This window comes from Salvelinus alpinus, chromosome 31, assembly GCF_045679555.1.
Source record: "Salvelinus alpinus chromosome 31, SLU_Salpinus.1, whole genome shotgun sequence".
Lineage (NCBI taxonomy): Eukaryota > Metazoa > Chordata > Actinopteri > Salmoniformes > Salmonidae > Salvelinus > Salvelinus alpinus.
In genome coordinates, this window is record NC_092116.1 from 11419288 (window position 1) to 11435679 (window position 16392).

Consider the following 16392-nt stretch of genomic DNA (forward strand, 5'->3'; position numbering starts at 1 on the left):
CTGCAGTTCTCAGAGCCAGCAACATGGAACTGCACTGAACAAAAATATGAACGCAACATGTAAAGAGCTGAAATAAATATCACAGAAATTTCCATATGCACAAAAAACGTATTTCTGTCAAATTTCGTGCACAAATTTGGTTATATCCCTGTTAATAAACATTTCTCATTTGCCAAGATAATCCATCCACCTGACAGGTGTGGCACATAAAGAAGCTGCTTAAACACCATGGTCATTAAGCAGGTGCACCTTGTACTGGGGACAATAAAAGGCCACTCTAAAATGTGAAGTTTTTTTTTAGGCTGCTTGCAATTGGCATGCTGACTGCAGGAATGTCCGCCAGAGAATTACATTTCTCTACCTTAAGCCGCCTCAAGTTGTTTTAGAGAATTTGGCAGTACGTCCAACTGGCCTCACAACCGCAGACCACGTGTAACCACGCCAGCCCAGGACCTCCACACCCGGCTTCTACCCAAGTGGGTAGGAATATGCACTCCCAGGCCTACCCATGGCTGCGCCCTTGCCCAGTCATGTGAAATCCATAGATTTGGGCCTCATGAATTTATTTCAATTGACTGATTTCCTTATATGAACTGCAACTCAGTAAAATCTTTGAAATTGTTGCGTGTTGCAGTATAGATGCTAATGATTTATTAGATAACTGCTATGTAATATTGTTTTCCCAGACTGCAATCTTAAGGCAAGTTTGTGTTTGAGATGTAGCAAATGGGAAAGAATGGCTGCATTTATTTGTATCTACCGTCCCCCGTCTTTTCCATGGCTATGTGGGAGATAATGAGCCTTCCCCATTAGGTAGTCAAGAGTGTGGTCGAAAGTACCATCTTCAATCGACTTTGTACATCAGACACAACACCGATGCAGAGAAGTAATTTGACGGCTGTCCATTGTTTGGTCTAGCATTTGTGTTGGATCATTTGCAAATATTTGTGGCGGTGAAAGGGCCAAGGGGAATCTATTACTCCTCAGGAAACGTAAACTCAGGCGGACTATCGGAATACAGCCCTAGGGCACCACAGGTGCGACTTGGTCGCACCCCCTTCCTACAAACTAGACCTTGGAATGCCAACATTGCACACAAACACACACACACACACAGCCATCTTGTACACAAGATCCAGTGGTTGTCAGTGGACGTGGCTTTTTTCTGGCACTGTCTCCAAAAAGCTAGACTTTAAAAAGGTCAATATTCAGGTTGACAGTGGAGACAATGGCAAATAGATTTCCCCCTTTCCACTGCCTGTAAAAGCAAATGCCTCCTTTTGAGTCGTCAGTTTGGCATGCCTCAACTAAGCTGTCTATGGCCTTATACAGTATGTGCTGCTCCAACATTCAATAAGGAAAGGGTCTCATTGTATATGTGTGTGAATTGTTGCTGTCTGCTACTCTGCAAAGAGACTAATGCCTCTTGCCTCATCAGATAAAACAGCTTGGGGTCTTGAAGGCACAAGGTCCGTGTTTATGTTTGCGCTCACCTGCTTCGTTGAGCAGCACCTTTGACCGCAGCGCTCTGATATTCCCTGATAAAAAATGATGGCACGTGTTGCCTGTGGTGGGTGTACACATTTCTGTCTCTGACCGTACCTGGATGTTGCTGCTTTATAATCACATTTGGAAACTAGCTTCATAGTCTTGACTCTAAAATGTGCTTGGGCCAGGTTATAAGTGAAGGTGTGTCCACTTTCGCGTCACAGATTGTAATGATGAGGCATTTGTTGAAGTTTGGCGGATGGACATGAACAGAAATGTTATTCTGGTGCCAGAGGATTGTATCAAATTTCAAACGCGAAACCTCACCAACCAAAGCTTCAGTTGTCTGTCAGTCTGAAAGACAGATCTCCATCCCCTTGGGGCTCACCAGCACCATTTCTCCATCTGACTGAGAGGCAGGTGGTTGAAATATTTATGGGTGCAACAGTTGAACACTACTTCCCCTGGCGCCTATGTGGGTTAAAATAATTTCAAGCCTCTCCACCAGATCTGGCTTCGTGCCTAATCACCATCATTTTGATATTATTAGCTAAGCCTTACCTGACATGATTTTGCCTCTTTTCAAATTCTGGAGGGAAAAAAAGTGGAAAGTTAGTGAGGCTCATCCCCAAACATGAGCAGATGTGCTTCTGAGTGGCTAATTATGAAGCCGCCAGAACTGCTGTACTAACTGTCAATCTGGGGGCGATCAGATCCGGCTCTCCAAAATCTCAGGAATGTGCTGGGAAAAGCAGGTGCACCAGTGATGTCGGTAAAATGGCAGGAGAGCAGGTCAAACCGATCTCATGCTGGTCAACCTCTTCCACAGGACTGAACCAAAACCTTTTAAATCTACCATTGCCCAGACTGCAGGACTCTCCCGTTTGCATTCATACTCTGTCTCTCGCTGTGTAATTCCAGTTCATTACCATCTGCTAAGGAATAGTCTGTTCATCCTCATTTCAACTCCGAAAGAACATGTGGATTGATTGGTGTTATAGCAGACACCTACTGACTGCCTCCTGGAAAGCAGAATTAAAGAAAATATGCTCCCGCCAATATTGGAACTTGGGTTGCAATTTGAAATCCATAGTACATCCTGCATTCTCACTTGGGTTACATTGTTCTCCCTGTCACACATGCATATATATGCATATATAGTACCAGTCAAAAGTTTGGACACACCTACTCATTGCAGGGTGTTAAACAAATCAAAATATATTTTAAATGTGAGATTCTTCGAAGTAGCCACCCTTTGCCTTGATGACAGCTTTGCATACTCTTGGAATTCTCTCAACCAGCTTCACCTGTAATGCCTTTCCAACAGTCTTGAAGGAGTTCCCACATATACTGAGCACTTGTTGGCTGCTTTTCCTTCACTCTGCGGTCCAACTCATCCCAAACCATCTCAATTGGGTTGAGGTCGGATGATTGTGGAGGCCAGGTCATCTGATGCAGCTCTCATCACTCTCCTTCTTGGTGAAATAGCCCTTACACAGCCTGGGGGTGTGTTGGGTCATTGTCCTGTTGAAAAACAAATGATGGCTCCGCTTAGCGCGAACCAGATGGTATTGCGTATCGCTGCAAAATGCTGTGGTAGCCATGCTGGTTAAGTGTGCCTTGAATTCTAAATCAATAAATCAGACAGTGTCACCAGCAGAGCACCATCACACCTCCTTCTTCATGCTTCACTGTGGGAACCACACATGCGGAGATCATCCACTCACCTACTCTCACAAAGACACTGCGGTTGGAACCAAAAATAACAATTTGGACTCATCAGACAAAAGGATATATTTCCACTGATCTAATGTCCATTGCTCGTGTTTCTTGGCCCAAGCAAGTCTCTTCTTATTATTGGTGTCCTTTAGTAGTGGTTTCTTTGCAGCAATTTGACTATGAAGGCCTGATTCACGCAGTCTCTTCTGAATAGTTGATGTTGAGATGTGTCTGTTACTTGAACTCTGTGAAGCATTTATTTGGGCTGCAATTTCTGAGGCTGGTAACTCTAATGAACTTATCCTCTGCAGAAGAGGTAACTTTGGGTCTTCCTTTCCTGTGGCGGTCCTCATGAGAGCCAGTTTCATCATAGCGCTTGATGGTTTTTGCGACTGCACTTGAAGAAACTTTCAAAGTTCTTGACATTTTCCGCATTGACTGACCTCCATGTCTTAAAGTAATGATGGACTGTCGCTTCTCTTTGCTTATTTGAGATGTTCTTGCCATAATATGGACTTGGTCTTTTACCAAATAGGGCTATCTTCTGTGTACCACCCCTACCTTGTCACAACACAACTGATTGGCTCAAACGCATTAAGAAGGAAATTCCACAAATTAACATTTAACAAGGCACACCTGTTAATTGTAATGCATTCCAGGTGACTACCTCATGAAGCTGGTTGAGAGAATACCAAGAGAGTGCAAAGCTGTCATCAAGGCAAAGGGTGGCTACTTTGAAGAATCTCAAATATAAATCATATTTTGATTTGTTTAAAAGTGTTTTGTTTACTACATGATTCCATATGTGTTATTTAATAGTTTTTATGTCTTGTATTATTCTATAATTTAGAAAAATAGTAAAAATATAGAAAAATTCTTGAATGAGTAGCTGTGTCCAAATGTTTGACTGGTACCGTACATCAATACCATGCGAGTGCGGGTCCAATAACGCTCTCTGGCAATAACCTTCCCCAGACTGTTGTGATGTTGGCCATCCTGACATGTTCAATGCCCGTAGAACACTTTCACACTCATTGAAATCTGTCACATATCGCACCACTGACAGGTGGAGTGACTTTTCAATACACTTTTATACATTTCCTTAGAAATGGACAATGGCAGAATGTTGCTTTGCCTACTGTGAATACAAGACTCTTGCTTCGGTCTTCTGTTGTCTTGCCAGGTCCCAATGGAGACTAAATAAGGAGATGGTTGAGGTGGAGATAAGATCAGTTTAGAGTTTGGTTCAGGATTCAGTGTGTCAACCAGAGTGTGCTGTGGTGTGTCGTATGTCGTGAGATCACAACACATGGTTTGTCCCGACCAGGCTTCCTTTTCACTCTTAGTGCACAAGCAACCAGGAAGTAGAAAGAACTGATACTGACCTGCCGTTCCAATCGTGTTAGCCCTATGACCGTTTGTTCTCTTCATGTACAGTGGCTTCAGAAAGTATTCACACCTCTTGACTTTTTCCACATTTTGTTGTTACAGCCTGAATTTAAAATACATACAATTTAGATGTTGTTACTGGTCTACACACAATACCCCATAATGTCAAAGTAGAAATCTGTTTTTAGAATTTTTTACAAATGAATTAATAATGAAAACCTGAAATGTCTTGAGTTAACTATTCAACCACTTTGTTATGGCGAGTTTAAATAAGTTCAGTCATAAACATTTGCGTAAGTCAAAAAATAAGTTGCATGGACTCTGTGTGCATTAATAGTGTTTAACATTATTTTTTAATATAACAAAAGGACCACAAAGACAAGGGATGTTTTCCAATGCCTTGCAAAGAAGGGCACCTAAAAAAGCAGACAATGAATATCCCTTTGTGCATGGTGCAGTTATTAATGACACTTTGGATGGTGTATCAATGCACCCATTCACTACGAAGATACAGGTGTTCTTCCTAACTCCGTTGCCGTAGAGGAAGGAAACCGCTCAGGGATTTCACCATGAGGCCAATGGTGACTTTAAAACATTTTCAGAGTTTAATAGCTGTGATGGCAGAAAACTGAGGATGTATCAACAACATTGTAGTTACTCCACAATACTAACCTAAATGACAGGGTGAAAAAAAGGAAGGCATAACGCACTAAAATAAAAGTTAAACATTTGGCAACAAAAATAAATGTATGTCCTGAATACAAAGATTTATGTTTAGTGCTAACACATCACGGAGTACCACTCTTCATATTTTCAAGCATGGTGGTGGCTAAATTATGTTATGGGAATGCTTGTCATCGTCAAGGACTTGAAAGCTGTAATAGTATAATGCACAAGGTGCAATTTTGAAATTGGCTAGTACATCATCAGTTTCCTCTTGTCATGTCAGTCATTGCAAACCTTAGAGAGCTATTTATAACTTGTCAGAAATGTCCAGATCAACCAGCCCACGTCAGCAAACTTTTCTTTAGCTAAGTTTTGTTAGCCTATCGATGTTTTTGTTGTTGTAATGCTAGAGTCACTCATATCACATTAATACACATTAGACAAGACAAAATGTATAGAGTTGTAAGATAATGAGCTTTAAACCTGCAAAAATGTATCTGCAGCTCATGACAAAATATTCTCTAAGTCTAAACCAACAAGTGTGTGAACAGTTTGTTTCATGAACAGTGCCCATAGAAATAGACATGGTGCGCCGGGATGTTCCCCAATGCTGGTAGATGGGCCTGAGGGGAAAAAATGTGGGAACCCCTGACGTGGAGTAAGTCATTTGTGAAAACATTATAGCAATATAGAGTGGGAAAGCGGCTGTGTGTTTGGACAATTAATAGACACTGCAGTAAATAAATACTAATAAAAACACCTGTCTTGCATAGGACTGTACTTTACACAGACCGGTGTGCCATAGCCAATCATAGCTACAGTCGGCCTATATGCAAATAAACCATTTGCCACATGGGCCTGCCATCATTCACTTTGAACTGGAATGTGTGTTTACAGGCAGTAGCAACAGCACGACTTCAGATCATTAGAAAGCATTAACCAAAAGCCACAAAATGCACCTGAATGGATTTCTGTAAATATGTAAATACCATGGGTCCTCTTACCTTTGGGAACTTTACAATCCTATTGATCAAAGAACCATGGAGGTAGGCTCTCTCCCTCAGTTGCCTATGCACATCAACAACAACAAGATCAACAACTAATGTTAGCCAGAGTGAGATGAGCTAAAGTCTAACGAGGGAACAGTAGATAAACCCTCAAACTTTTTCAGCTTGTAGTTGGCCGTCAAAATTGCACTGATATACAATGGGGAATGGTAGCTTGCTCGCCCTTCTGCAGCTTGCCTGCCAATGCATGCTTGTCCCAGCCCACATTATGTCAACTGAGTGGGTACTTGCCTGCCTGCCCGTCCATTTTATCAATTCTAAATTAATTTGTTTGACAACTAAGATATATGCTAACTGTGGATAAGTTGTTCAAGTTCAGCATAGCTACCTAGCAAAGTTATTCACATTTCTTGCTAGCTAACCAAATAGCACCCGCATCTCTAGCTGTAGCCAACGAAAAACGATATGGGGGAAAAAATGCCTCCACTTGTCAAATGACATGACATCCTCCCAGCAGCTAGCTAATGTTACCTCTGTGTTTGGAGTGGACACTATATGGTATAGTATGGTCACCTGTTAATGACTCTACTCAATTATTCAACTGGGTTTCTCGTCACCCAAGAGGAGTTTCATTTCCTTTCCTCTGGTTAACGACCGGACCGCATTATCACCAAACAAGGCCTGGATATCCTCAGGTCAACACGGGTTACGGTAATTACGGTGAACCTGTCATCTACCGTAATGGAACGACATTCCAGGCACGGTTAAGAGATCCACAGACCTACGAAAAGGATCTTATGACACACGATTGTGATTGCCTGTAACACTAGCAGGTGTGTCGCCGGATGATAAGTTGTAGGTCCTCTGAGTGGTGGCCTGTTATTTTTATCCCTGCTTCCTGACGCCACAGAGCGAACATAATGTCTGGGATCTGATGCTAACTCATGCCAGGGTAAGACCTTGACAGGCATGAGAAACAAAGGCTTCCTGAACAGAGCACTGTAAGGCCTAACTGAGGTTTATCTCTGTTTGATGATCCAGTAATATTGGACTATTGGGGGATATTTGTAAGGGATGTTGTTAGGGGAGGCTAACCTATGAGGTTTGATGCAAGTCATGAGAAGATCAGAGCTTTACATGAGGGATAAGATTGAAAAGCTGGAAGTGAATTATGTTTCCTCTTCATGATACTTTGTCTGTTCTGATAATAGGACATTCACCCAGAATACTGTTCATCGTGGAAAGGTTCAGGACGATTCCCTGATCTGGACTTTGTCATGCTTTTGGTATACTGCATCTCAGCTTGTAAGTCATCTGAGGGAAAATACATGGTCTGCTTAAATGTAAGAAATGAACTGCAAAAATAAACTGCTGATACTTTATAAGATAATCTACTGTATGTGCGGGAACTTTCAGTCAGCAAAATAATGAATTGTATGTGTACTGAATAACGTCAGCACGTGGCCCCTCAGAACTATGGTAACCCTACCCTTCACCTTTTAACAAAACAATAGGACCTACACAAGCACAGCAGCAGAAATCATCAAATTGTTTGTTTCAGCAGAAAAACTATGAATTGATTATAAGTATTCCAACTATGTCTAACTATTTGTCTACTGAAACAAAGGCAATTGAGTTTATACATACTATTAATCTATCAAATAATTAAACCATGTATTTCAGGCCATATATCATATTGATGGCAGTGAGTGTAATTGTAACCATTAGCTCTACTGTAGGACAAATGACTCTTGTGAATGTCATACTTTTCTGAAATTGAGCAGTTGGGATTTGATGTGTCTGAAGTCAGTCTGTAGGGAATAGCACTATTCTGGCATCCTTTTTTTCTTTTAGCATAACTGCATACTTTGTGTTTGTCAGGCCGCAAAGTAATAGCATCCCCTGGTAATTGTTTTGCTGGGGCATTTATTGCCTTTCCTATAACCCTTGACGGGATCGGAACTCATTCCTCATTTTGCCTCTAGGGCAAAATATTTAAGGCAACCACTTTATTGATGAGAGACTGGTTCAGAGTAAAATGCTCCAACAGTTTGATGAGCTTTGCACTTAACAACCTACCATTCCTGTAACACTGTGTCAATCTATTTGTTAACTAACTGTTCCAGGTTTTGTTCACTTTTTCACAGAAGGCAAAAGTATGAAATGACAGCAGTGTGCATGTTGTGTTTTTATGCTGCGTTATGATTTTAAATGCTGGGTCCCCAGTTTGTCCATATTACAACAGTGTCTTGGTTAGGACAACAACACTCGACCTTTGCGTATCATTAATACTGTGTCACACTACGAACTTGGCACGACAATTCACAGGAGCAGTGGTAAGGAAGCAGTCACTGTGACCCCTGCCAACTCATAGTCAAAGCTGTCCCCTACATATTACATATCGCATCCATTTAGTCAATAAAGGAACAAAGGGCATGTATTCCTCCAGACACACTGGCTGCATGCTCTTTTCCTCCTTGATTAAGGGCCGCGTCACTCAGACCCTACATTAATTCCACTGTTGTCTGCCATTTCTCAAGTCAGACACTTATTCCCTTACTGCACAGCTCCAGAAAATAACAAAACATGCAATTATATGTTCGTATAAGCGCATTCACTTCAGACAAAAACCTTATCTTTGAATGTCGTCAATACTGGCCACACTAGTCACATTACTCCCTTTACTTATTCCCTTTAGCTATTAGTGGAGCTACTCAGTGTTTCCCCTAGATTCATTTAGCACGTTGTATATGCAGTATATATATATTTCTGCCTAGACGCACTTTTAAATGGATCGTCGTTGGCTCAATGACTGGAAGTCTATGAGAACAGCTAGCATGTCATTGTGCTAACGCTAGTAGCAATGCACCCCCTTACCCTTGCCACCACTGCTTAAAACATTTCTAGTTGAAACACCAAGCTACTAAAGGCTTGTCACTGCACTACCTTAATCATTCCACATAAATGTCTGCTCTCCAAAGAACTGCCAACACGCTTTGTCTTTAGCGAGGACGCACAGACTTCTCCTTGCCAGTCAGCAGAAGGGTGTGTGTCAGTGTGGTAACAAGAATGGATGACAAACGCAAGACATCTGACCGTATGGTCAATAAAATTGTCTGACATCATGCTAGAGGAGGAGGCAATTGTGTCTGCGAGATTGTCTGCGACATAGCTCACACAGTTATTGGCCTGGATGGATATTGTCTCGAAGAACGAACCAGATTAATGTCATTAATCAGCTTCTATATTTACAGTGCATTCAGAAAGTATTCAGACCCCTGGACTTTTTCCACATTTTGTTACGTTACAGCCTTATTCTAGAATTGATACAATTATTTTTTCCCCCTAATCAATCTACACACAATACCCTATAATGAAAAAGCAAAAATTTTGCACATTTGTTAAATATAAAAAACATACAGTACCATTCAAAAGTTTGGACACACCTACCCATTCCAGGGTTTTTCTTTATTTTTACTATTTTCTACATGGTAGAATAATACTGAAGACATCAAAACTATGAAATAACACATATGGAATCATGTAGCAATCAAAAAGTGTTAAACAAATCAAAATATATTTTATGTTTGAGATTCTTCAAATAGCCGCCCTTTGCCTTGATGACAGCTTTGCACACTCTTGGCATTCTCTCAACCAGCTTCACCTGGAATGCTTTTCCAACAGTCTTGAAGGAGTTGCCACATATGCTGAACACTTGTTGGCTGCTTTTCCTTCACTCTGCGGTCCGACTCATCCCAACCCATCTTAGTTGAGGTCGGCGGATTGTGGAGGCCAGGTCATCTGATGCAGCACTCCATCACTCTCCTGGTAAAATAGCCCTTACACTGCCTGGAGTTGTGTTGGGTCATTGTCCTGTTGAAAAACAAATGATAGTTCCACTAAGCCCAAACCAGATGGGATGGTGTATTGCTGTAGAATGCTGTGGTAGCCATGCTGGTTAAGTGTGCCTTCAAGACTGTTGGAAAAGCATTCCAGGTGAAGCTGGATGAGAGAATGCCAAGAGTGTCCAAGGCTGTCATCAAGGCAAAAGGTGGCTACTTTGAAGAAGCAAGTTTTCATCAAGGATCTCTCTGTACTTTGCTCCGTTCATCTTTCCCTCGTCTCCCACTCCCTGCCGCAGAAAAACATCTCCACAGCATGATGCTGCCACCACCTGCTTCATCGTAGCGATGGTGCCAGGTTTCCTCCAGACGTGAAGCTTGGCCTTCAGGCCTTCCCTGACCAAGGCCCTTCTCCTCCGATTGCTCAGTTTGGCCAGGTGGCCAGCTCTAGGAAGAGTCTTGGTGGTTCCAAACTTCTTCCATTTAATAATGATGGAGGCCACTGTGTTCTTGGGGATCTTCAATGCTGCAGAAGTGTTTTAGTACCCTTCCCCAGATCTGTGCCTCGACACAATCTTGTCTCCGAGCTCTAAGGTCAATTCCTTCGACCTCATGGCTTGATTTTGCTCTGATATGCACTGTCAACTGAGGGACCTTACACAGACAGTTGTGTGCCTTTTTCAAATCATGTCCAATCAATTGAATTTATCACAGGTGGACTCCAATCAAGTTGTAGAAACATCTTAAGGATGATCAATGGAAACAGGATGCACCTGGGCTCAATTTCGAGTCTCATGGCAAAGGGTCTGAATACACATGTAAATATGGTATTTCTGTTTTTTTATTTTTAATACATTTGCAAACATTTCCAAAAACCAGTTTTCGCCTCGTTATGGGGTATTGTGTATAGATTGAGATTATTTTTTGGCATTCATTTTTGAATAACGCTGTAATGTAAAAAAAACTGTAAAAAGGGAAGGGGTCTGAATACTTTCCGAATGCACTGTATATTCTAGAATCTAACTATACATTGTATGTCATAATTCACACATACTGCTGTGTTTGACCATTGTCACACATACTGCTGTGTTTGACCATTGTCACACATACTGCTGTGTTTGACCATTGTCACATATACTGCTGTGTCAGACCATTATAAGCTCTACATAGTGTATTTCGATCTGCAACCTGCTAAATGTAGCCCCCTACTGAACAAGTCCCAAATGAAGTGAAGCCTCTTTCGCCACTATAGATTTCCCATCTACAGGGTGTCAGTGTCTGAGTCCTCACTGTGTGTTCCTCACAAACACGCAACACCGCTGTTATTCTTTATACCTAACGTCAAAGCTGTCTTGGAATTACAAGTGTTGGAAGTGAGTGGTGAACGACGTCATTTGAGAGCTTGTCTCATGCCTACGCTTACCTTAAAGCCTTGGACTACATTTTTCGGCACTGCCTCTGGCAAGAGGGTAGAAACAACTTTAGTGCTTGTAAGAGAGGACTCTTAAACGTGTTATTTAAAGACGTTCATGTTGAGTGCTGGGCACCATTAGAACACTAAGTAGATAAGGTTTGTAGGGTTTTTTATTACACGCTATAGCGATCATAAAGATTGAGCATGTGGATCCCCTTGAGTGGGTAGAAATTGTGTTGACACACTATGCTGTTGCGAGAGTGGATTACGTGCAACATTACCCATTTGTCAGTCATGTATAATATTGCTCACAGTAGCAAGTACAATATGGACCCCTGTGTGTTTTGTGAAGCGATACGCTTGACTGTGTGTGTAAAAAGTTTAGAGATTTGAAGTCCAACCTGAGGTCATGTGCTACAGATTGTATTCAAAGCCACTCTTACAGTGATGACTTAGTGCCACAATACTACAGTATATTAATAAGTCATGTAACATACTGACTGGTTTCCATGGAGCAGACGTTGCAATAGGAGATCAAAATGACTGATAAGGGTTGAATCTCTACTGCCAGCAAATGACAATGTGCAAACAGAATACAGACAGAAGTCAATACACAGATTATATAATATAAATACAGTAAACATAAAACTCTGGAGCTGATTTACAGTGAGGAAATACCTAGTTAAATGCCTAGTTAAATAAATACAGTTAAAAATGAAAAAATATACAATATTGCCATACTGAAGTGGATAGATTCTTTGATGTACCAGTGTTGTAATAGCAAAGTTACTGCATTGCAGTATTTTTCAATACTTGACTGAATTATTGTGAGCCCAAGCTGCTTAAACAAGGTCTTAAAGGCTGCATCTGCACACTGAATTGACATGAGATGCATGCACTTTGATAATTTGTGCCCAGATTTGAGATGCTTCATTTTCCTTTGAGGAATATACAGTGGGGCAAAAAAGTATTTAGTCAGCCACCAATTGTGCAAGTTCTCCCACTTAAAAAGATGAGAGAGGCCTGTAATTTTCATCATAGGTACACTTCAACTATGACAGACAAAATGAGGAAACAAAATCCAGAAAATCACATTGTAGGATTTTTTATGAATTTATTTGCAAATTATGGTGGAAAATAAGTATTTGGTCAATAACAAAAGTTTATCTCAATACTTTGTTATATACCCTTTGTTGGCAATGACAGAGGTCAAACGTTTTCTGTAAGTCTTCACAAGGTTTTCACACACTGTTGCTGGTATTTTGGCCCATTCCTCTATGCAGATCTCCTCTAGAGCAGTGATGTTTGGGGGCTGTTGCTGGGCAACACGGACTTTCAACTCCCTCCAAAGATTTTCTATGGGGTTGAGATCTGGAGACTGGCTAGGCCACTCCAGGACCTTGAAATGCTTCTTACGAAGCCACTCCTTCGTTGCCCGGGCGGTGTGTTTGGGATCATTGTCATGCTGAAAGACCCAGCCACGTTTCATCTTCAATGCCCTTGCTGATGGAAGAAGGGTTTCACTCAAAATCTCACGATACATGGCCCCATTCATTCTTTCCTTTACACGGATCAGTCGTCCTGGTCCCTTTGCAGAAAAACAGCCCCAAAGCATGATGTTTCCACCCCCATGCTTCACAGTAGGTATGGTGTTCTTTGGATGCAACTCAGCATTCTTTGTCCTCCAAACACGACGAGTTGAGTTCTTACCAAAAAGTTATATTTTGGTTCCATCTGACCATATGACATTCTCCCAATCTTCTTCTGGATCATCCAAATGCTCTCTAGCAAACTTCAGACGGGCCTGGACATGTACTGGCTTAAGCAGGGGGATACGTCTGGCACTGCAGGATTTGAGTCCCTGGCGGCGTAGTGTGTTACTGATGGTAGGCTTTGTTACTTCGGTCCCAGCTCTCTGCAGGTCATTCACTAGGTCCCCCCGTGTGGTTCTGGGATTTTTGCTCACCGTTCTTGTGATCATTTTGACCCCACGGGGTGAGATCTTGCGTGGAGCCCCAGATCGAGGGAGATTATCAGTGGTCTTGTATGTCTTCCATTTCCTAATAATTGCTCCCACAGTTGATTTCTTCAAACCAAGCTGCTTACCTATTGCAGATTCAGTCTTCCCAGCCTGGTGCAGGTCTACAATTTTGTTTCTGGTGTCCTTTGACAGCTCTTTGGTCTTGGCCATAGTGGAGTTTGAAGTGTGACTGTTTGAGGTTGTGGACAGGTGTCTTTTATACTGATAACAAGTTCAAACAGGTGCCATTAATACAGGTAACGAGTGGAGGACAGAGGAGCCTCTTAAAGAAGAAGTTACAGGTCTGTGAGAGCCAGAAATCTTGCTTGTTTGTAGGTGACCAAATACTTATTTTCCACCATAATTTGCAAATAAATTCATTAAAAATCCTACAATGTGATTTTCTGGATTTTTTTTTGTCTGTCATAGTTGAAGTGTACCTATGATGAGAATTACAGGCCTCTCTCATCTTTTTAAGTGGGAGAACTTGCACAATTGGTGGCTGACTAAATACTTTTTTTGCCCCACTGTAATGCACTCCTGTCCAGTGTTGTCTTGAGAGCCGTTTGTGACAGTAACTCATCTCCACAGCTTGCACTCTCCATTCTGTTTGTCTCCCAGCATGCACAGCAGCCGTCGGTTGTCAGGGTAACTGTTTCACTCACCATGCTGTTTGTCCTAGGTTATGTCTACCCTCAGAACGGCAACAGGCGCGGCGTCAAAGCTCGACTAATGAAGCTCTTACCGTGCTCCGCCGTCAAAAAGTCATCTCCCAGTAGCCAAAGCAAGTGACTTTCTCTCTCCCAGAACATCTTTCTCTCTCTCAGAACATCTTTCTCTCTCACACTCTTTTTCTTTCTTTCCCCCCTTTACCTCTCTTTCCTCCTAAATATTATCCTACCTCCCACCCTTTACTCTGTGGTGTTGTAGAACAGTCAGTGAGGTTTTTGAAAGGAACCTCAGGCCAGCAGTCACTGCTTCTCCAGTCTGTTCTCTGGTGTCCTTATGTGGCTGGCCACTGGCCAGAGGCACCACCAAGGAAACATTTTTAGAGACCTAATCCTTACTTTAGATTCTACACAAAATGTGGGACCTAATATCAAAGTCTAATCCCTCCCGTTTCAAATCAATTTTAAACTTCACTGAGTGAGCTCCTTAATGTCATGAGAAATAAGATGCATGGGAAAAGACATGCAAATGCCAATATGGAAGATGTCAATGAACTGGGTTAGACACTGAAGGCGAAGTGTTAAGCTAAGTCTGAGACAACCCACCTGTTTATTGTACTTTGTCTATTAAATAACACAAACATGAATTGAAACCCTATGACTATATCATAACTGAGTCAGTAGAAACGGGTGAATCGTTAATCTGGGTTGTCTGATTGTCACTGTCTGTGTGTTCCTGTGTGTGTCCCATTCATCATCCAACCAGCTCACTGTAGAGTCAGCCTCCATAGCTCTATTGAAGAATCACCGTCACGCAGTTTCTTACCTCACCGTGTGGTGCCAACACGCTCAGTGGACTGGACAGACTCACCATGGCCTTTGTGTGTGTTTAATTGACTTGACAGTGTGAATGAAAGTGTGAGGGATGGCAGGATTTGATTATAGCAATCTGAGGACGACGAGCACCTTGTCATTAGCATAATAAACCAGATCACAAGATACTGTATTCTTTTGGAGTGGGAGCATAGGGTTTTCACCAACATCAAAGGGAAACTCTGAAATTGGCAGCATATGAGCTATGAGAGTGTCTTCCCTATCCTATTGATGCTTGTAGACACACACATACACACCAGCTTTTCGGCAGGTTAATCTAATACTGAGAAGAGACGTAGCATTTTGGCCACCGTCCACAAGACTCCTCTCAGGGCTAATGAGGGGTGGCGAGACGCTGACATACCTCAGGTGAGTGTGTGCAAGGGAGACTTTTCAAGTGCTCGGCTCTGAGGACAACCGCTGGCATTGACAGGCCCGAGACGGCGGCTGCCATCATTACAGGCCCATTAAAGCGCCAGAGGGCCCTTGTTCCTGGGTTTCGATAACGCTAATTACCTCTGCTGTGATATTTCATGAGGAGAGATCGGGACACCGCCAAGCGTTTGGGGGTTTTGCCTGATTTTGTAGTTGAGGGACCAAGCAAGGATGTGAAAAGATCTTCCTCGATTGGTTGGCTTTGGAAGTGTGCTTGAAGCTTAACCTTAACCTTAATATCAAATAACATCAAATTGTAGGGATCATCAAGTGGGTATGGCTAAACTGACAATGAACGTACACTACTAGCCTATATTCTACCCCTCTTGAGACTGTGGCTGAGATTCACCTGGCTGTAGGCCTTTAAGACATTACAGTGGCCTTTGCGTGAATGGCATTTCAATGGGATTGCATTAGCAACATGGGTGATAAAAATTATCATATCAGACAACAGCGACAGGTGGGCTGGTTCCAATACTTATTCGTATCCTCATTTGCTCCTCCCATAATAATCAAACATTTCAAAGTGGCTATAGACTCCTTTGGCTCACTATGGTGCTGCTATGGTAATGGTATGCTATGCCTACAATTATCTAACAATAGCCTGTGAAGTAACTGGTTTCACAATAGCTGCAGTGCTGTGCTTACTTAAGGATCCAGAATTATCATGTTTAGAATGTGTTTGACATTCATATCATTAACGCCATTAACCTTGCTGCTTTAACACAAACTAGCATATGGTAGTGCATTATTGTTTCGTATAAATGCTTTGTTTAACGTGGCTAGTGTAAACTACACTGCTAATCTCTGTTCTAAGAGGGCGAGTCAGTGCTGTGAGACCTTTGTGGGCTCCAGAACGCCGTGTGGCACT

General features: G+C 42.1%; 1 protein-coding gene across 6 annotated transcripts in view; it reads left to right on the forward strand.

Moving 5' to 3' along the window:
- The window catches only part of LOC139561775 (Kv channel-interacting protein 4-like), a 256694-nt gene that overhangs the window by 221332 nt on the left and 18970 nt on the right, over positions 1–16392 (forward strand). The window contains exon 1 of one of the 6 annotated variants that reach the window (XM_071379059.1): positions 14197–14329. The exons of the other annotated variants lie outside the window; for them this stretch is intronic. Coding sequence (XP_071235160.1) covers positions 14212–14329 — 118 coding nt within the window. The 5' untranslated portion in view covers positions 14197–14211. Of the gene's footprint in view, positions 1–14196; positions 14330–16392 lie in introns of those variants that run through there. 6 annotated transcript variants of the gene reach the window in all.